This window comes from Mustela putorius, unplaced genomic scaffold (genome assembly GCF_011764305.1).
Source record: "Mustela putorius furo isolate JIRA1106 unplaced genomic scaffold, ASM1176430v1.1 tig00003858_pilon_pilon_pilon, whole genome shotgun sequence".
In the NCBI taxonomy this organism is placed as follows: Eukaryota; Metazoa; Chordata; class Mammalia; order Carnivora; family Mustelidae; genus Mustela; species Mustela putorius.
In genome coordinates, this window is record NW_025422010.1 from 19,466,544 (window position 1) to 19,486,601 (window position 20,058).

General features: G+C 51.4%; 1 protein-coding gene and 1 long non-coding RNA gene across 4 annotated transcripts in view; one reads left to right on the top strand and one right to left on the bottom strand.

Moving 5' to 3' along the window:
• Nucleotides 1-3,424, top strand: part of CABLES1 (Cdk5 and Abl enzyme substrate 1) — a 109,502-nt gene extending 106,078 nt beyond the window's left edge. For both annotated transcript variants that reach the window (XM_045065444.1, XM_013051260.2), the window contains one exon: nucleotides 2,101-3,424. In XM_045065444.1, the coding sequence (XP_044921379.1) occupies nucleotides 2,101-2,241 (141 nt within the window). In that variant the 3' untranslated portion in view covers nucleotides 2,242-3,424. The remainder of the gene's footprint in view (nucleotides 1-2,100) is intronic.
• On the bottom strand, nucleotides 609-18,492 carry LOC123387627. 2 transcript variants are annotated; one of them, XR_006602074.1, is made up of 5 exons: nucleotides 18,066-18,492; nucleotides 6,605-6,904; nucleotides 5,305-5,465; nucleotides 3,365-3,387; nucleotides 609-1,939 (listed from the first exon to the last, which is right to left on the bottom strand). It is a non-coding gene; the product is annotated as an uncharacterized LOC123387627 (long non-coding RNA). The 2 variants fall into 2 exon arrangements; XR_006602073.1 differs by having other exon boundaries at nucleotides 609-1,944.
• Nucleotides 18,493-20,058: the final 1,566 nt, after the last annotated feature.

The following is a 20,058-nucleotide window of genomic DNA, read 5'->3' on the forward strand; positions in this document are numbered from 1 at the left end:
AACTGTGGACAGGAGCCTCTCTTGTGGTTCCTATGGGAAGGAACAGGCCAGGCAGGGTAGGCAAGCTTCAAGCTGTCTAGTGAGAGTCATTTCCGTGGACTTGGGCTGAGGCACTGTCCTTACTTGTCTCCCTGGCCCTGGGTGCTAAGGGCAGGGGGAGTGCGAGAGGCAGAGTGAGGAGATGGTCAGGGTGTGGGCCTTGGATTGGTGGGTTTGCACAAGAAAGATGTGCCCACTGGCAAGTTGTGCACCCTAGGCTAACCCTAGGAGGAGCTGAGCTGCCCGGGCCAAGAAGGACCCAGAATTCAAAGTGTCAGAATACAACCTCTTCAGGTCGTGGCTATGACAAGGCCCTGTGTATGTGTTTGTGTGGCTGGCTCAGTTGGAAAGGAGAAAAAGCAGAAAGGGAGCTAATGGAGGTACTTCCCACTTAAGAGCATTCTTTTTTGCTTTAATTTACCATTTTTACTCCTCTTTTTTAAAAGATTTTATTTGACAGCAAGAGGGACCATGAAGGAAGGAACACAAGCAGGGTGCGGGGGAGAGGGAGAAGCAGGCTTCTGGCTGAGCAGGGAGCCCAATGTGGGGCTCACTCCCAGGACCCTGGGATCATGACCTGAGCCAAAGGCAGACACTTAACAACTGAGTCCCCCAAGCGCCCCATTTTTACTATTTTTAAGTGTACAGTTCAGTGGCATTGAGTGCATTCATATTGTGCGGTCATCACCATTGTCTGGCAAAACTGAAACTGTGTCCCTGTTAAACACCAGCTCCCCCTCCCACCCATTCCTGGCCTCGGCCACCACTGGTCTGCTTACAGTCTCTGAACCAGACTCGAGCGATCTCGCCTAAGTGGAATCATCTCCTATTTGTCTTGTGATGAACTTATTTCCCTTAGCATTAGGTCCTCAAGATTCATCTGTGTTGTGACGTGTCAGAATTTCCTTCCTTTTTAAGGCTGAGCAGTATGTCACTGCATGTCTGTTCCACATTTTGTATATCTAGTCAGCCATTGATGGGAGGAAGTGTTCTTTAAGTCAGTGCCTTACTGCTCCTAAGAAATGGTGCTCGTCTAACTTGACTGTACTTTTAGGAACGTGGAGGGGGATCTTTGGTTAACAAATCGGAGAATCAACAGGTGTACATAGATATTCGATGGAACTAATCTTTGTGCATGTGATGTTATGTACATTGAGTTGTATTTGAGTAAGACAACCATCTGGCAAGAGCCAACCGTGTCCACGCAGAGCACTTACAGGCTGTGGTATGGCATTTATAGTAGCAACAAAACTGATGCAAGGTCCCAGCCCAATTAGAACCTGAACGTGGGCACAAACGGCTCTGCTGGCGAATTTTGTTGTTGTCCTTGTTTTTATTAAGCCGAAGCAGAATGCACTCTGGCAAAAACAAGGACTTCCCTCCTTACCATGCCCCCCGGGTGTTCGCTTTCACAGCTGGCTGGAGCCAGAGGCAGTGCAGGAGGGAGCCCCTGGGCACAAGCTGAGCACTGCTGTCCACACGCACACACTCCAGCTGGGCGATGACCTGAAAGGCAGGTGATCTCAGCAGGTCTTGGGGTCCTTGTGTATGAAATGAAAGGACCAAACTACATAGTCAGTTGCCCCAAGCCCAAACTTACACGTCGTTACTACTATTGTAGAGGATATGGTATCTTTTTAGTCTTCCCTCCGTGCCTGAATCCTCTACCATTAACAGGTAGAGGTTGAATCCCAGTCAAGGTGGGAGCTCAGCATTGCAGTTGACCGCACACATCCCCTTTGACAAACGTCTTACCCTCTTGACTCCCGTCTTCTCTCATCTATCAAGTGGATATAAATGTAGCATTGACCTTGCAGGATTCTTGAGAAATGAAGTCTGGGCTGTATGGCAGTCTCCTGGCAGACTGTGTGTCCTAGGTGAGGTTCGGTTCCTTCTCCACCTGGACTGAGAACAGGAAGTACAGCTGATGCCCCCCTTCCGTCCTCCTAGTCTTGCCCCTAAAGGGGCTAGCTAGGGGGATAGAGAGCTTACACATGGAAAAAGCCTCGGAATTTGATTTCAGAGCTAAAATGCTCTTCATTTCTTTTCATTCTGTTGCAGAAACTGGAAGAGAAGTTCCGGCTGAATAGACGAGAACTGATTGCCTTTGAATTCCCAGTGTTAGTGGCCTTGGAGTTTGCTCTCCACCTGCCGGAGCATGAAGTCATGCCCCATTACAGACGCCTGATCCAGAGCTCCTAGCACCGGCCCCTAGGAGGGGTAGAGACCACTTCCTCTGAGCCCATGGAACAGCACTTACTACTGGAAATGCAAAAACAGAACTCGACATACCAACCTTTTTTCTTCTCAACACGTTTTTGGGTAGAAGCAGTACTGGAGACTTTAGGGAGTCCTGGTCTGGCTAGCCAGGATGAGCCGGGAGTGGTTTATTACACAGTAGGGGAGGGGAGACCAGTGCAGAAGGTGGCAGAAGGCCTTTTGGCTTTCCCCTGGTAAGAGTTCCCCACTGTCCCCACCTTGGGGTTCTTCCCCGGGCCCATCCAAACCTCGAAAGCATAGTTCAGGGCCTCCCCTGCAGACCTGATCCAACTCAGGAGGGCAAAGTTCTAGAACAAAGTGGGGAAGAGAATTTGAAGCAGCTGGGGGAGAGCTTTTAAAAGATACCCTCGCTGAATCAAAAGAGTGTGCCAATCTGTTTTCATGTCCACTCTTGGAAGTGCACTCCCATCCCGTCCTGTGCTCCCCCCACCCCTGGGTGAGAACCTGAGTGTCTGAGAGATTCCCCGCCAGCCATCCTTGGACCACAAAGCCAGTCCCGCCCGCCAGAGAGCAGCCTGACCTTCAGTCATTAGTTCTAAGTAATCTCTGGGTCATGACATCCTCTGCTCTTAGAAAATGCCATAGTTTCTGTTACCACTCCTACCATCAACGGGACAAAGGACAAGTTCTCGGTGCCGGTCACAGGGAACGGCGTGGCGGGTGGTGCCCTGTGCCTTCCCGCACCCGCACACACTGACGTTGGCCCTTGGCACCTCCTGGCTGTGGAGCGGCTGGGGCTGCGCTCCGTGGTGTGTATTCCTGTACTCTACGTTAGAGTGCGTCATAGGCACATTGACTGTGCTCGCTCCGTATTACAGGTTTTCTCAAACTCCGCAGTAGGTGTCAACCACCCACTAGGTGTTCAGAGGCGCCTGACAGCCGGGACATGTGGCATCTGGAGCCGCAGCTCTGTCACCCGAGGAGGCAGGGACTGCTCGATGCCTGGACAGCTGTCCGCAGAGCTGTGGCTGGAACTCGCCCCCACCGGCCTCCACAACCAGTCCCGAGGCACGTGGCCCCAAGACATCTCCCTGCTGGAGCTCACCTGATAGGAGGCGGCCTGGGGCCCTGTGAAAAGAAAATTAAAATATTTTGTTTCTATATACATGTATGTGTATGTGTAGACACCTGTGTGGTCCCTGTCACCCCTTGGACTGTGTGCCTGCTTCATCTGCCATCCCCACTTGCACACTGATTCAGAGCCACCACCATCCCTCCCACCCGGGGGGAAGGGGCTCCGGGGAGGCCGAGCACACACAGCTTTGCTTAGCAGAGCTGGACTGAAGCTGATGGGCACACAGGATGGCGGAATTTAAGAAACCGCTGGGGAGAGAACAGAATCCTCCTCCTCCAGAGCTCTAGATTGAATTGAATTTGTACTTGAAAAGTACTAGAATTGAATTGAATTGAAAAGTACTAAATATTGTACTTTTGATACTAAAGCCAGTGACTTTCCTTGGCTGGATTCGATTCTAAGACTGTGATTTTGTCAGGGACCATGGTGAACACAATCTCTAAAAATCAACTCCTAGTTAAGGGGAACCTGCCTGGTGTTGAGGCAAACTGGGAACAAATCATGAAGTGTTCAGAGCATCCTTATCACCTGAACTAAACATGCCCTTGACCTTCCTCTCTTGGTGTCTGTCATTTTCTGCATTTGATGAGCCACCCCAGGTTCCCAGCCTGCTCAGCTCCCTGGTGAGTACCTGGCAGATGAAAGCATTTCTGAGGAGCAAGGCCACTGGCATCTAGAAATTGCCCACAGAGCTCTCCACCATCCATCTGCCTTGAATGTCCTGCCAAGTTTAGGGGGACGTCTAGTGGGTAACCCATGCCACCAGGGTCCTTCCTGGGCCTGAAAATCAGGTTAGTTGTATTGGGGTCTGTATGAACTTGGGGAGTTGTTGGTCCTTTTTTTTTTTTTTTTTTAAGACTTAATTTTAAACTCAATTTTGGCCTGTGGGGAGGGGTCTAGGAGTGGAAGATTTTGTCAGGAGGCTTCTCTAGCTTGTCCTTGACATGAGCTTTCTCAAGGTAAAGGAGGAGGAGACTGAGGGTAGGGGATGAAGGTCACCACCAGAGCCCTCCCAGCGACCTGCATCCCGGGCAACCTGGGCTTTTGACAAGGAGTCCAGGAGCCTGAGCCTGAGCCTATGTGGAGAGGAGGAGGCCACTTGGCAGACTGTTCTAGAAGACCTTGAGATTTTACCCTTTCACCCTCCACCCTCCACCACAGGGGGCAATTTCAGCCCCTTACCAGCCCTGCTTCCTCAGACCGGTTTCTTCGGTTTCTTCAGCTCTCCCCTTGCACCCAAGTCTGGAAGGAAGCCCTGCCTACTGCCTAACTGCACATCCCACAGGACCACACTAACTGGGTCATTCTCCCAGACTGGGCTTCTCTCCTCTAGTCAGCCTTGATTCTTCAACTGGGCAGAACGGCTCCCACAGTTACCTGGAGGGGAAGTGGCAGCTGCCCCAGGGGCCTGAGCCTGGCCCAGCCCAGTGACAGCAGAGGTCACTACTTTCCCTCCATCTCCCTGGGGTAGACCTCAGTGGACACAGGAATCATGAAATGCAAGGCTATTCGTGTTCTTTGTGTGGGTTTTCCTTGTTTTTAACTTAAAAACTCCCTGTCTATGGTTTCTCTGGTCTCCACCCACCTGGCCCATTTTGGGGTGGTCCCTTACTGCACAGAAACTACTCTACCACAGGCCCTGCCCTGCCAGTGGGGGAGCAGGCAACCCTGGAGAACCTTCCGTCCTCCTTGTTACTCTGTCCTGTCTTTATTTCCCCAACAGCTAGAATAAAACTGCTCACAGCCCCTGCTGCCGAAGAACGAACTCTCAGACATTTCCGGTTCAGGCCTGAGCAGTGGCCTCTCCCTCCAGCCCCTGCCTCTGGCTGCCTCCAGAAGATCAGAGCCTGAGGCTGCCTTGCCCCCCTAGCCATCTGCTGGAGAACATTTGAGCCCAGTAGGTTTGTTACCTGTTAATCGGTCCTTGATACGGAAAGTCCTTCAAAGAAAGAGGGTGTTGGGGGGGGGGGTGGCCGGAGTTCCTCTGGGTGGGGGGAATCTCTAAGGACCATGTGGTTAAGAATAGCCCTGGTCAGGTCACAGCAGGGCCAGGCAGGAGAGTGCTGGTGGCCTGGGAAGGGAGAAAATGAAGACTAAGTCCTGAGTCACAACTTAACACCAACTTAGAAGACAGCTTCCAGAAGGGCAATGGTGAGGCACAACTGAGGTGAAAAGCTATAAAAGAAGAAAATAATTGATGACAGGAATGGTCTTGTTACTGCCAAAGGAGCTCCCAGCAGGATGTGATGCCTTACTCAGAGACCCCACCCCGTAAAAGGCCACTCAGACTTCTGAATAGATATCCAGAAAGTCCGGAGACACAGGACTGGCCACGGCATGGAGACACACCCAGCGAGTCTCCATGAGAGTCTCCATGAGAAATGGCGCTGGCCTCTGCCATTTCTCACCACCATCCTGCTACTCCAAGTGTGGTCTGAGCAACACTGGGGGCTTGCTACAAATGCAGAATCCGCATCCTAACACTTCACGAAGATTTGTGTACATCAACATCTCAGAGGCATTGTTCCTCTGAATAAGTACAAGAAATAAAGTTTTTGGCTAAAAAAAAAAAAAAAAAAAAAAGCACCCAGAGTTGTCTAAAATAGAAATGCAAAGACTCTAGATGGTTTTTAATACCAAAAAAACCCAAGAAACAAAACAAAACAAAAAAAAACCTTCACTGGAAGGTAGGTTTTGTTTTTTTGGTTTTTTGGTTTTTTTTTTTAATTTATTTGACAGAGATCAGAAGTAGGCAGAGAGGCAGGCAGAGAGAGAGAAAGAGGGGGAAGCAGGCTCCCTGCTGTGCAGAAAGCACAATGTGGGGCTCAATCCCAGGACCCTGGGATCGTGACCTGAGCCGAAGGCAGAGGCTTTAACCCACTGAGCCACCCAGGCACCCCTGGAAGGTAGTTTTGACATCAGATTATATAGCCCCTGCCACTAACAATTTCGGGATGCACACGGCCAGAAAGTTTTAAACCAGACAGACCTACAGCTCACATGTAAATCTGAGCTGGCCCACGGTACCTGGCCTCATCCAGGGTTGACTAGGGACACTGTTCAGAAGAGGCCTGCGTCCCAGGTATCGGAGAATTGCAACAGTAGGGGGTCAGGGCTGTACACTTATGACCTTGGAAACCTCACAGATGAGCAAACCTCCCATTTTGTGTTTCTACTGGGGTCCACCTACCATTTTTAAATAGGTCTTACCTTGGGCTCTGTGAGTGACAACAGGGACCCCAAGGGTCTGTCCCTGAGGGAGGGGCTCCCAGAGCTTGAGGAGGGACCACTTGGGGTGGGTAGAAGGCACCTTTCCCAGGTACCATGATGCTGATCTCCAGAGGGAGCTCTAAAGGCAGAGAAGCTCGAAAGGGAAGTGCCAGGGCAGGCCAGATTCTCCAGATGGTCCTGGTGAGGAGGAGTCCAAGGCAGCTGGCTGGTAATTGGTGCTCTTGAGTCAGCCTGGCACGCGGATGACAAAGCAGGCCAAGTTTGAGCCATCTTTTGGTCCTGGAAGTGAAGACCAAAGAGATTGGCAGGTTGAAATCAGGGACACCTTCCCAGGGCAGCTGGACAGCTTGGTGAGAAGCCAGAGACACGACCTGTGATAGGCAGATAAGCCCTTGGATGTTGCTGGCTGGAGAGGTAGAGTGGAGATGATGTCACACGTGCCAAGTAGATATCACACGCCACACCTGTGGCAAGGCACGCCAAGCCCATGTTCTTATGCAACCCCTAAACCATCAAATTACGGATTATGCTCTCATTTCACAGCAGAAGAAACAGGCTCTGAAAAGGTACTTTCCCAAGAGCTCATAGTTACGAAGTAGAAAAGGCAGGATTCAAATCCAGGTCTGATTCCAAAGCCCAGCCAGGCCTCTTGCCTCACTCTGGGTCACCACAGAGAAGCTAAGAAGCTAGGAACATGGAAGGCCAGAGCTAGGCTGACCTCAGCTGTCCCCCTCGACTTGCTAGCCTGGATGGCCCCTCAGGTTCGCTGGGGCCCTCTCCCCACCCACACAGCGGCCACCGGCCTTTTCCAGGTAGGAGGAAGAAGGGACCTGGAGCTGTAAGTTTCAGAGCTTTATCCTCTGGGATACGGGCAACCATCACAGCAGTTGTAAGACACACCTCCAGGCCCTGGGAGAACATCAGCTTTTTGGACAGCATGCTCCTGCCACAGGTGAGCTAAAGGGTTTTGCAACTAAGTGGAAGTTCACGTGGGAAACACGCCAGCGTTGGTGGCCATCAATATCGACCCATCAGCCTCTCATTGCTCACGTATGGGTTTTCCACTGTGTTAAGAGGATCACAAATTCCCTGTTATTCACGACTTGGCATGTTCCCTGGCTGCTGGCACTCCATCAATATGCGACCAGCAGGTGCACCTGGGTGGCTCAGTGTGTTGGAGCCTCTGCCTTCAGCTCGGGTCATGATCCCAGGGTCCTGGGATCGAGTCCCGCATCGGGCTCTCTGCTCAGCAGGGAGCCTGCTTCCTCCTCTCTCTCTGCCTGCCTCTCTGTCTACCTGTGATCTCTGTCAAATAAATAAATACAAATCTTTAAATATGCAACCAGCAAACACGCACTTTCCACTACGATGAGGCCAAGTATACGTCCGACAGGCAGTCGGCTGGCAGGAAGGGCCAGATTGCAGAGGAGTCCAGAGAAGGGCTTAGGGAATAGGAGCTGCTTGAGACTTCACGCCTCAGCCCCCTAATGTCACTTGCAGAACACAGGGCTTGTCAGGTGGGCCCAGAGACACTTTCACGGTCATTAACTACTACTCTCGCCCTCTAAACTCAGGAGGGCAGGAACAGTCTGCACCCCCATATCCGCAAGCACTCAGCAGCATACGGAGTGCACAGAATTCAGATAAATGTGGGTCAAGTCTAATTAGCCATCATCACAGAGCAAACACCCCATCAGGTGAACAATCTATCAGGTCTCCACTCAGATCTTGCTCAGCTCTGACCCCATGGACCGCACCACCCCAGCTCCCTTACCCTCCAGCTGCCGCTTCGGCTCTGCCAAGGGTGAATAAGAGCAGGAGGACAAAGATGTCCAGCTCTATGGTGCCACAGCTCAACCCCCGCACCCCCACCCAAGGGACCCTGAGGGCTCTTGGCCTCCTTGGTCCCTTAACCTGTCCACACCTCCAAAAATTATTTCCTTGCCGAACTCAGCTTTAATTGCCCCCCCATTGCAAGTGTGACCCCCAGCCGGCTCCCCCACCTGGCAGATGGGAACACGGAGTTTCATCAAGCGTGAGCAAGTGGGAAAACAAGCATTCTAGATTTCCAAATCATTCTGGAAACAGTGGAAATTGTCCCTTAAAACCATCAAGAATGAGTGAGAACAGTCAAGAGGATCACACACCATTAAAAAAAAAAAAAAAAAAAAGTGAATCTGACCCTAAAAACAGCCCTCCTCAAGGTGCTGGTGGTATCCAGACCCCCTCCCCACCACATGGGCATTCCTTTGGAACGGTAAAGTTCTTGGTCATTCCCCACTGAGGGGTTTTGAACAATCTTTTTTTTTTTTTAAGGTTTTATTTATTTATTTGACAGAGATCTCAAGTAGGCAGAGAGGCAGGCAGAGAGAGAGGAGAAAGCAGGCTCTCCACGGAGCAGAGAGCCTGATTCGGGGCTCAATCCCAGGATCCTGGAATCATGACCTGAGCTGAAGGCGCCCGGTTTTGAACAATCTTAAAAGTTGACCAAAAAAAAAAAAATTCCAGTGGGTCCTCGAGAGAGCCTGATGGCATCTGCCAGAACGACTCTCTCTAAATCAATTTTTTTTTTTTTTAAATCCTGTGTTCCAGGCCTTCCAGTCCCTAGTCCTATGAGGGTGCCCTGGGGTGAGCTGGGGAGCACTCTGTCCACCTCCCGAACGTTATCCTCGGGCCTGATGGGACAATGCTACTGTTCATGCCACAAGGGACTCCAGCCCAGGCAGGACACCCTAAGTTTTTAGAGTACAACTCCAGGAGCCCCAAGGGGCCAGGCAGTTGGTGAGAAGCTGTGGCCCCGAGCCCTAGGACAGCTGCAGTGATGAGCAGCGGGGGCCACATGGCTAACAATGAAGCAGCAGCCCCCATGCTCTCACGGAGTGCCTGAGGGAGTGCCTTAGCCATCTCACTCTGGAGGGGAGACACAGACCACAGCCCTCTGGGGATGGTCTGGGCCCAGGGCCCAGCCTGGGCACCTGTTCACCCACCCAAGGTCAGCGGCTAAGCCCCCTTCTCCTGCCAGCCAGACCAGATGGGTCCTCTGCTGGGACCGGAGGCTCCCTCTGCCTCCACACACTCAGATACACGCACATAGACAGACACATGGACAAAGTCACACTCACAGATAAGGTTATACACACACACACACACACACACACACACACAAGCAGCATTTGTTGTCATTTTCTCATGACCCAGAAATCCTCCACTGGCACATGGTGATGTGAGGCAGGTGCCAGCGTCAGGGGAGTGGGTGCGGGGGTGGGGGCACTGAGTCTGCCATCCTGTCTGCCCCACCTGGGTCACAGGGCACAGTCACACCTGCTGTCGGCCAGGAGCGAGCCCTGAGGGTTCCACCTTTCCAGGGGGAGGCAGTGGTATTGCATTTACTCACAGTACCCATCCCCCCAGGAACTCTCACCCCCCGGGAGGCGACACTCCCTCCCATCCCCGTGGCTGGGTCCACAGGGCTGCAGCTTGGAGACCCGATGATGGCCGCAGGGAGGAGGCAGCTCCTGCACCTGCGGGCCTGTGAATGGCCCTGGAGGCCTCCCTGCTGCCTTTAGTCCAAAGGACCCCCAAGTGCTGAATGCAGGATCCAGGGGAAACCATGAGGCCCTCCTGTCGGCTTCCCCCACACCCTCCCCACCACAAGAGGGGAGTACCATGGCTCCGGCCGAACTCACCTGGACCCGGGTCCTCACAGGGGTCACCCTGCCAGGCGGCTTCTCTCCCCCTACCTCCTCCCTCCCAGAGGTTTCCCAGGTGCAGGACCAGGAAGCTTCGAGCAGCCAGCATGGGCCAGGCTGCCTGGCCTGCTAGCCTGGGCCCTTACTGAGCCCTGGCAACAACCCCCACTCTGGGGAAGGGTGTTGTGACAAACGGCCTAGAGAGTGGGGACCTCCGCCACCCAGCCCCCCAGCTGCATTAGCACAGAGCCTCACAAGTCACAGGGTGCATGCGCCGCCAGCCCTCAGCCCCGTGTCTACAGGAGAGCCCAGGTGCAAACACTGTGGGGCCGCTCACCGCTCACCTGAAGAACCCCGGCCCCACCTAGGGAACTGCTCGGCAGCCAGTGCTCCCGGCGGGAGGAGGGGCTGGGTTCTCAGCCTTCTCTCTCTCCCCTACTCCTCCCTCTCTGCACCCCCCCACTGCCCAGCAGACCACCCCAGGACACACCGAATGTCGCAGGTGAACCCCAGCTCAGCCCCAGCTCCCCAAACCTGCAACAACAGACACTCAGTTTCTCACAGTTCTGGAGGCTGGAAGCCCCAGGTGGAGGTGTCGGCAGGCTTGGCTTCCCCTGGGGTCTCTCCTGCTGCCTCTTCCGTTCCTCTGCGCCTGCGCATCCCTGACCTCTCTCTGTGGGTGTGAACCCCCTCTTGTAAGGACAGCAGATGGATGCATTCTCTCCCACATGAGCCTCGTTGACCCTCCCTGCCTCTTTAAAGGCCCCATCTCCAAACAGGGTTGCTTTCCGACCCTGAGGGTTAGGGCTTCCACACGGGACGTTAGGGGGCACACAGTCCAGCCCATAACCCTCAGAGTGGACATGACATGCCCCCAAGGCAAGGTGGTTCACACATCCACTCGGTTTCCACACACACGTCAGACCCAAATCCAAACAGGCTCTGTGGAGGGTAGGCTTCCTGCCCTCTACCCAGCACTGCTGCCAGCAACCAGGTGGGTCTCCTGAGGTCCTAGATTATTCTGTGTTCCTTCTCCCCCAGCCCACCTCCAGCCCCTAATCTCCTGCTCTCGGGAAGGGTTTGCTTTCTGGGCAGCCCATATACTGAAAAGAGGGGCAGGGCAGAAACAGAAGGAGGGAGGGAAGGCAGGCAGGCTTGCTTTCCTCTTCCCTTTGTCACAACCCCTCCAGGCTGTCCCACCCCCTGCAGTCAACCCATAGCCTGCATTTCCTCCTTCCTGTCTAGCTGCACCTCTGCTTCACATCTGGGATCTCCTGCCCCATCCGAGCCTCAAAACTGGTCCTTGGCTGCCTGCCGCCCGTCCTTCTGCGCCAGCAAAGGGCCTCCTGCTTCCAGACCTGTCACAGGGTCCCCCTCTTCCTTTCCAGGCTTCCTCAGCACTTAGCGCACACACACCCCCTCACAGCCCCTGAACACAGAGAACCTCCCTCAGCACATCGAGCATCCCACAGTGTCAATTTCACCGAGACCTCTGGCCATCCCAAGTTTGGGAAGTCCCCTTAATTCCCAATCGCCCTTCGGCGGTAGGGATTTTCTGGAGCTGTCTGGTCACTGGAGTCCCTGAGGTCTCACTTTTGAGACCGCTTTTTCACTCTGCAGGATTCCCAGTGCCCACGTGCCACAGCAATTTCGTCTCCCCGTGTGATCTAAAAACCATCCCGAAAGAGACAGCGCAAGCTTTTTATTTTTTGCAGAATAATCAAAATGACTCTCAGGAAGTCTCCACTCCAGTTCTAAATCAAAGCATGAGTCCCAGCTGCTGAGAACTGAATAGGAGTCAGGCACGAATGGAGAGGCAGAGGAGGAGGAAAACTGGGTATTTATTATGCAGACTTTCCCAAACTGAAACCGTTCTCTCAATTCCAATTAAGACAAGATCTAGACTTTTGCTGAGCCCAGTTACTCTTAAGGACACATTTTCTGCAGGAAAACTAAAGATCTGATGCGTGCTGGTCCAAGTATGGTGTTCTAGTAGGACCAGATGGCTCAGAATCACCCGGCATGCCTTTTAGAAATGAAAAAGCCTGGGAATTCTAGACACTCCAAGACTGAGACGGAGGAATCCATAGTTGCGATGAGTTCCCCAGCCATTTTTTTTACATTCAGAAGTTTGAGAGTTGCAGCTGTGAGTGTGCGGGGTCGTCGCAAGGAACAGGTGAGGCCAGGCTAATGCTGGCAGGGCTGCTCAAGAGGCAACACGCATGGGAGCTTGCAAAAAAGCAGATGCTGAGTCGCTACATCTAGGAGGGCACTTGAGATTCTAGGGAGCCTGTGTTGCTGGACCACCAGTTACATTCCTCGTGTTCTTAGTAGCAAGGCTCTGGGAAGCATGTTTCCCTCTTGTTGTGCGTGAGCACACGCGTGCATATATTACAGTATCGGCACAGCCCTCTCACATGGCTTCTCTCCCCTAGTGAAATATAATGAGCCTATTGTTTTGGTAAAGATTCTAAACCTTATTTACACAACCACCGCCCTCACAAGCTGTACCTTGGGTTGCAACATCCAAGAGTGGTTCAAAGAAAGGCTCTGATGGTAGAGGGGTGAGTTCACACGGCAGATGCTCTCTGTCCCTCCCCAGCGAGTGAGCCTGCCAGTGCAGGGACCTTCCCAAGCTTTAGACCTCAGCTGTGAAATGGGGTTGGCACCGCCTTTTTCCCTCTGGAGGTGGTGAGGGGCCCGGCAGACAATGAACGGTAAAGTCTATAGGTGGAGCCAGACCCACAGTTGCTCTCACTCATGGTCCGGTAGCAGTAGCTCCCGGGAGAAGGCACGTGGGGGATGCCTCCTCCGGTCTGGCAGTGAGGGCCAAGTCACATGCAGGATGAGAAATCAGTCTCCAGGGGCGGCTGGGTGGCTCAGTGGGTTAAGTCTCTGCCTTCGGCTCAGGTCATGATCCCAGGGTCCTGGGATTGAGTCCCGCATCGGGCTCTCTGCTCAGCAGGTAGCCTGCCTCCCCCCCACCCCGCCTGCCTCTCTGCCTACTTGTGATTTCTGTCTGTCAAATAAATAAACAAAATATTTTAAAAAAAGAAAGAAAGAAAAAGAAATCGTTCTTCTGAAGATACCCCTTCACTTCCACTTTGACCTGAAACACTATCGTTCACTGAGCCATCAACTATACCAGTCGCTTTGGGCAGCAAATGCCTTCTGGCATTTTCAAGAATTAAAATCCAGGTTTGTCTTAGTCTGCTTCGGCTGCTATAACAAAAACACTGCAGACTGGACGGCTTAAACAACAGATGTTGCTTTCTCAGTTCGGGAGGCAGGGAAGTCCCAGATCAAGGCACGTGCAGAGCTGGTGACTGGTGAGGGCCCTCTTTTCTGGTGTGCAGATGGCTGTCTTCTCATGGTACCTTCACATGGCAGAGGGCAAAGAGAGGGGCAAGTTCTCTTGTGGGTTTTTGTTTTTGTTTTTTTGAAAGAGAGACAGAGACTGTGCAGGTGAGGGGACAGTGGGAAAGGACAAAGGAAGAGGGAGAACCTCAAGCAGGCTCCACTCTCAGTGCTCAGCGTAGAGCCGACAGAGGACTCGATCTCATGACACTGAGACCATGACCTGAGCTGAAATCAAGAGTTGGATGCTTAATTGACCGAACCATCCAGGCGCCTCTATTGTGTTCCTTCTTATAAGGACACTAATCCCCTCATGGGGGCTCCACATTCATGACCCAGTTAGCCTCAAAGGCTCCAACTCCAACATTGTATTATTGATTTAGGGTTTCCATATATGAATTTGGGGGGGGGGGACACAGCAATCTTGTCCATAGTAAGCCTTAAAGAGAGAAAATGAGTAATTTCAGAAGGCTTTTTCCAATGATGCTCTGAGGTCTATTAGTGTCCTTGGAGCAATTGTGTAGCATTTGTCTTGACTTGCTCCCGGCCTCCCTTCTGCCTCCATTCTGACTGGCTGCCCTTGCTGTGGAGGTGACAAGTCCCCACAGAGAAACCCCTGCATGGAAGATACCTATTCTTCACCTGTCTCTTACCCCTTCCCCAACCCAGGACAGGGATAACTGTCTATCACTGCTCTGCTCATTCCTGGCATGGGTTCCAAACAGACATTCCCCCAAAATGGCGACAAGAATCAATCCACACATTCTTTTGGCCAGGCACTGTGCTAGGTGCTGGGGCACAATAGTGAGGTGTAGTTACTACAGACATGGTGACTATCTTGGTGAAGCTCATAGGCTATAGAGAAGACAGACAGTCAATGGCTGTATAACTCTGACAAGTCCTACAGTGGAGGGGTTCATGATGTGTTAATGGGAATCTAGTTGAGGGCTTTGACTTAGTCAAGGAAATTAGAGAAGAAGAAGCAATGCTTGATCCGAGAGAGGAAAAATGAATAGCAGTAAAATGAGCAAGAAGAGAGGAAGAGATTTTCTAAGAGGAGAGCACATGCAAAGCCCCAACATCAGGAGGGAGTGTGATGTGTGGTTCTGGATGAGACCAGACAGATAGATAGGGTCAGTGTATTAGTCAGGGTTCTCCAGAGGAACAGAACCAAGAGGAAGGAAAGAAGGGAGGATGGATGGACGGACGGATGGATGGATGGATGGATGAATGGATAGATGAATGGATAGATGGATGAATGGATAGGCTTATATGACTGCGGAGGCTGAGATGTCCCCAGATCTGCAGTCAACAAGCTGGAAACCCAGGAGAGTTAATGGTGTGTTTCTAGTCCAAGCCCAAAAACCTGAGAGCTAGGAGAGACAAAGGTGTAAACTCTAGTCTGAAAGCCACCAGGCTCAAGATCCAAGAAGAATGGATCTTTCCATTTGAGTCTGTAACAGCTCAGACTACCAGGCAGGAGGATTTCCCTCTTACTCAACCTTTTTGTTCAATTCAGCTCTTCAATTGATTGGATGAGATCCAGCATCATTAGAAAGGGGAATCTGCCTTAGTCTACCAATTCAAATGAAACACCCTCACAAACACACCTAGAGCAACATTTGGTCAAATGTCTGGGCATCTTATGGCCCAGTCAAATTGACACAGCAAATGAACCTTCAAAACCCGACTATGAAGGGCCTTGTTGACCATGAGAAACTTATCTTTATCCTCTGGACAATAGAACATCTTTAACTCATTTAAATAGGATGATGACATAAGCGGATTTGAGATTTGGAAACTGAATTCAGGCAGGAATCTCAGGAGAAGGTCAACAAGAAATAAGCACTGGCAAGGGCAGACCAGTCAGGAGGTTTCTGCAGTGATCAGGACATGGGGAGTCAGCTTGGGGAGTGGGTGGTGATGGAGACAGAGAGAAGTGGTAGACCCCAGAGATATTTAGGACCTGGCAATGGATATGGGAGGAGAGGAAGAAGAAGAGGTCATGCTCAAACCCAAGTTTCTAGCCTACAAGGAGGGCAATGTCTACACTAAGGTAAGAAACACCCAAAGAGGTCAGAGTGGGAGGGAAGAGGGTGAGTTCAGACTTCCATCTTGTGACAGAAACCCTTCAGTAGGATGGAGTTTTCACCAAAATGTGAGACTATGTTTCTTTTTGGAACCAGGGGTAGCCAAGTATATTGGTTTTCTGTGGCTGCTGTAACAAAGTACCACAAAGTGAATGACTTGACAGACATTTATTCTCTCATAGTTCTGGAGGCTGGAAGTCCAAATTGGAGGTGGCAGCTGGGTTAGGTCTTTCCAGAGGCTCTGAGAGAAAATCTGTTCCACAGCTTTCTCTCAGCTTCTGATGGTTGCAGGCAATCTTTGATGTGGCTTGATTTATAGGTGGATCATTCCAATCTCTGTCCCTGTCTTCAGGAACATTCTCTCCTGTGTCTCACACACTTCACTGGGTCACCTTCCTTCTGTATATATCTGCATGCCCAACTTTCTACCATCTTGTAAGGGTCATGTGATTAGGACCCATCCTAAGTCAGTGTGATCTCATTGTAACTGGATTACATCTACAAAGACTCTATTTCCAAATAAGATCACATTCACAGGTAGTTCTCATTAGGATTTGAACATACCCATTTGGGGGATGGTAGGCAACAATCCAACCCATAATACCACATGACTGATTTTGTCTGTTTGTTTTGTCAATGGAACACAAGTTGAAGCAATATCATTTCCCAGGCCAAAGCTTTCAAATCTCAGATGTAGCTTTTATACTCTCCTTTTCCCTCCTGAAGGAACTTAGGACACGCCACCCCAATATGGGCCACTTTGGCGTACTGGTTATTTTGAGCTGAAGGTACTAGAAGAACAGCAAATGCAGTGGGAGTCTTTCTCTGCATTCTCCTTACCTGCCTTAGGTCGGATCCTCCGAAAGGAGCTAGAGGCTGGTTGCCATAGACTACCCTCCTGGGGAGTTTCATCAATGAGGAAGATTGACTCTCACCGCAGGAGAGGAGACTGGAAGCCAGTGCCACAGCCCGACAAATTTGTCACACACTGTCTGTCCCTCCTCGTCCTTCCTAAAAATCATTTCCTCTTTCCTGGGTTATCTTTACCTCCCCTCCCCTTCCCCTATCAGACAGTATATAAGCTCTCAATTCTCACCATCTTGGGCGGCAGGAGAGGTGGGTATTCACTTTGTTTTTTCCTGTGATGCCCCCAGGCATGTAATAGTAAAAAACGAATGCATTTGTATCCTTTTCTCCTATTAATCTGCCTGTTGTCATTTTGTCTCCTAGACAAAATTAAATCTAGGAGGGCAGAGGGAAAGCATTTCGTCCCTCCCCTACCTTAGCCGCTTGGTAAAGGCAGAGGACTCTGAGGCTGCAGCAGGTGGCGGAGCCAGCCGATGGGAGGAACCGGGACCTTTGATTCATCGTGTGGGAGAGACAAGCGGCAGACCAGGAACTCTGCTCTGGACCCACATATCGGAGAAAAGTAAGCTTTTACGATGCTGAATCCCTGAGATTCGGGGGTTTGTCTGTCCCAGTGCTAACTTCACGTCTACGGAAATCTTGGCTCACAAAGGCTTGGAGAAAGGCAGTGGAGATGCCAGGTAGACGTGGAGCTCCAGAGGTGGGTGGGGCTGGAGATGGTAGTGGGGGCAACGGGAAGGCCTGGGATTGCCATGGGAGCAGGCCTAGAGGGTGGAGGGACGCCCCAGGCCCAGGCTTTGTGGGACCATCATGTTTAATACCTGGGTAGACTAGAATGAGTCTGCCAAGAAAAGAAAGAGTGGTGAGAGAGAGGGAGCTGGACTCCCGGGGCGCGTAGTCTCATGGGCTCCGAGGAGCAGGAGACCCAGGCCCTGAGAGGCCGTGTGTGATGAGGCTTGCAAAATACCAACCAGTTAGAGGACACCACAGTTGCTGAGGATGGGCACTGCTGTAGAAGGTGCCTGAGGTCAGGAGGGAGGGAGGAGGTGCGAGAAGAAGACGAGAAGATGGCAAGCAGAGAAAATTCTTGAAAGGTTGAGTCATGGAAGGAAGGAGCAAGAGCTGAAGCTCGAGACTGAGAACCAAAACCTTCTAGCCCACAATCAGCCCGGAGGCAGAGAAGGGAAACCGCCACTGACTGCCCAGTTAGCCGGTGGCTATTCTACTCTCTCCATTAGCCTTTCTTGACTCTTTTGGGATTGTCCTCCCAAGCAAATACTGTGATTGTTCACTACAGAAACTTCCCCAAAGACCCTTCAACTCTTCAGAGAAAAGCACTTACTGCTTGTGCCTGAAGATGCTGTGAATACCTCCCCTGCTGTCCCTGTGGTATCGTGCTTGTGACCCAGTCCGAGATTCCCACACGCAAAGACTCACCTCAAAGCAAATTTCCAATTCCTGATGCATCCCAAGCTTGTCTTCCTTGCTCTGAAAACCACTCTTTGCTGTGCTCCCAACGGCCGGCGGCATCAAGAGGCAGTAGCTCTGGCTTGTCGGAGGCCATGTTGGTGGTTCTGGGGAGGCAGCTCTGGTCGACGGGATGAAAAAAGAAGTCAAGTTCAGCGTTTTCTTGTTTCTGTTTTGTTGTTGTTAAGGAAGACATGAGGGTGTTTAAAGCCAGTTGAAAGAGAGGAGTCAAATAACCAAGAGAGAGATGTGGTCAGGTTCCTGAGGCGGCAGGAGGAGCTAGAATCAAAGTGAGCAGAGAAGGAGGGATGAATGTTAGCTGGAGAGGAGGCAGCCCTCAGCTGTAGAAGGAGGGGAGAGAGCTGCGAGCTGGTTTCTGTGGATGAGATGGGAAGGGGAAGTTCTCATCTGACAGCTTCTATTTCCCCTTCAGTAAGAGCTACGGCCCCTCTACCTAGGAGAGGGGAGGCCAGACAAGGGGGAAAGGGTTTGGAGGGCGTGAAAGCATTTGAACCGTCATGGAGATCCAGGAAAGTGAACCAACCCAAGAAACGACCAGTTGCTTGAGTACAGAGTACCATTTGAGACTGGTGCTTATGGGCATCTGGAGAGTGTAATGTGTCCTGTCCTGACACTGAAGACCCCTGAATGGGGACTTCCAGGGTGCCTGTGTGTTCCACGTGCACCTGGATATGCAAGTGCTAAGAGATGTCAAAGTCACTTTCCGTTATGGCCACATTCCATTTTTTCCCATCTCCTGCCACATAAAGCCAACCACTGTGGAGAGCCATCATGGATAAGGATAATAATAATAGTAATAGTTACTGCTTATCATGTGCTCTGTACTGTGCTGAGCACCCTGTGTACATACATACATATACATGGTATGTGTACTTAGACATATGTACATAAACATATGGTAAATATAAATATATATGTGTATATATATATATATATATATATACCTTTTCCCCATTTAATTATTAAAACAAACCTATGAAGGATTATTGTCTATTTTATTTTATTTTTTAAAAAATATTTTATTTTTTAAAATATATTATTCATTTATTTGAAAGGGAGAGTGTGAGCATGAGCAGGAGGAACAGAGGGAGAGGCGGAAGCAGGCTCCCCTCTGAGCAGAGAGCCCGATGTGGGGCTCGATCCCAAGACCCTGGGATCATGACCTGAGCCAAAGGCAGAGATTTAACCAACTGAGCCACACAGGCGCCCCATTGTCCATTTTAAAGACAGGAGGACAGGGATTCAAGGCGTTCCCCAGCTCCTGCCCAGGATCATGTCCGCACGCTCTGCAGACCTCAACGCCGGCGGCAATCGACTTGCCTGACCAGGGGTTCTGGGGAAGATCATGGAGGAAAGGCACATAGGGGATTCCTGATAATGGAGAATCCGCTTTGCCACAGGATAAAAATAAATTCCATGCCTAGGACAGGGTGGAATTTCCTGTCTGGTGCCCCGTCTGTGGGCAAAGTTGATCAAAGACAACCTGAGAGCCCCCAGGGGGAATCACACACAATAACGGGCTGACAGTCCTTCCCCTTCCCTGCCACTTCCCGTTCTCCCTCCCCAATTCCCCTGCCCCCTTGGGTACCCACAAGGCAACCTCCCCACCTCAGCCAGAAGACTCTGGCTCAGCCAGAAGACTATCACTCTTAATTCTGGGGTCGAGAGTTGGAGCTCCACAGTGGGTGTAGAGAGGCAACCTCCCCACCTCAAGCGCCACCAGTGTCCTGTCCACTGGCCCCCGGGTGCTGTCCCTAACTTGCCAAAGGACCAGAACAGTGCTAAGTTCTCAAAAAAGGGAGAGAAAAAGACCCCCGTCCCTATCAGTTTCATCTTTGATCCCACTGCTGATGGCCCCCAGAGTCTGCTGAAAAATACTTCCTTTGACTTATGTCTGGAGCAGCCCTCACCTCTCGGGCTTGAAAAACAGGAGACCCTGAGC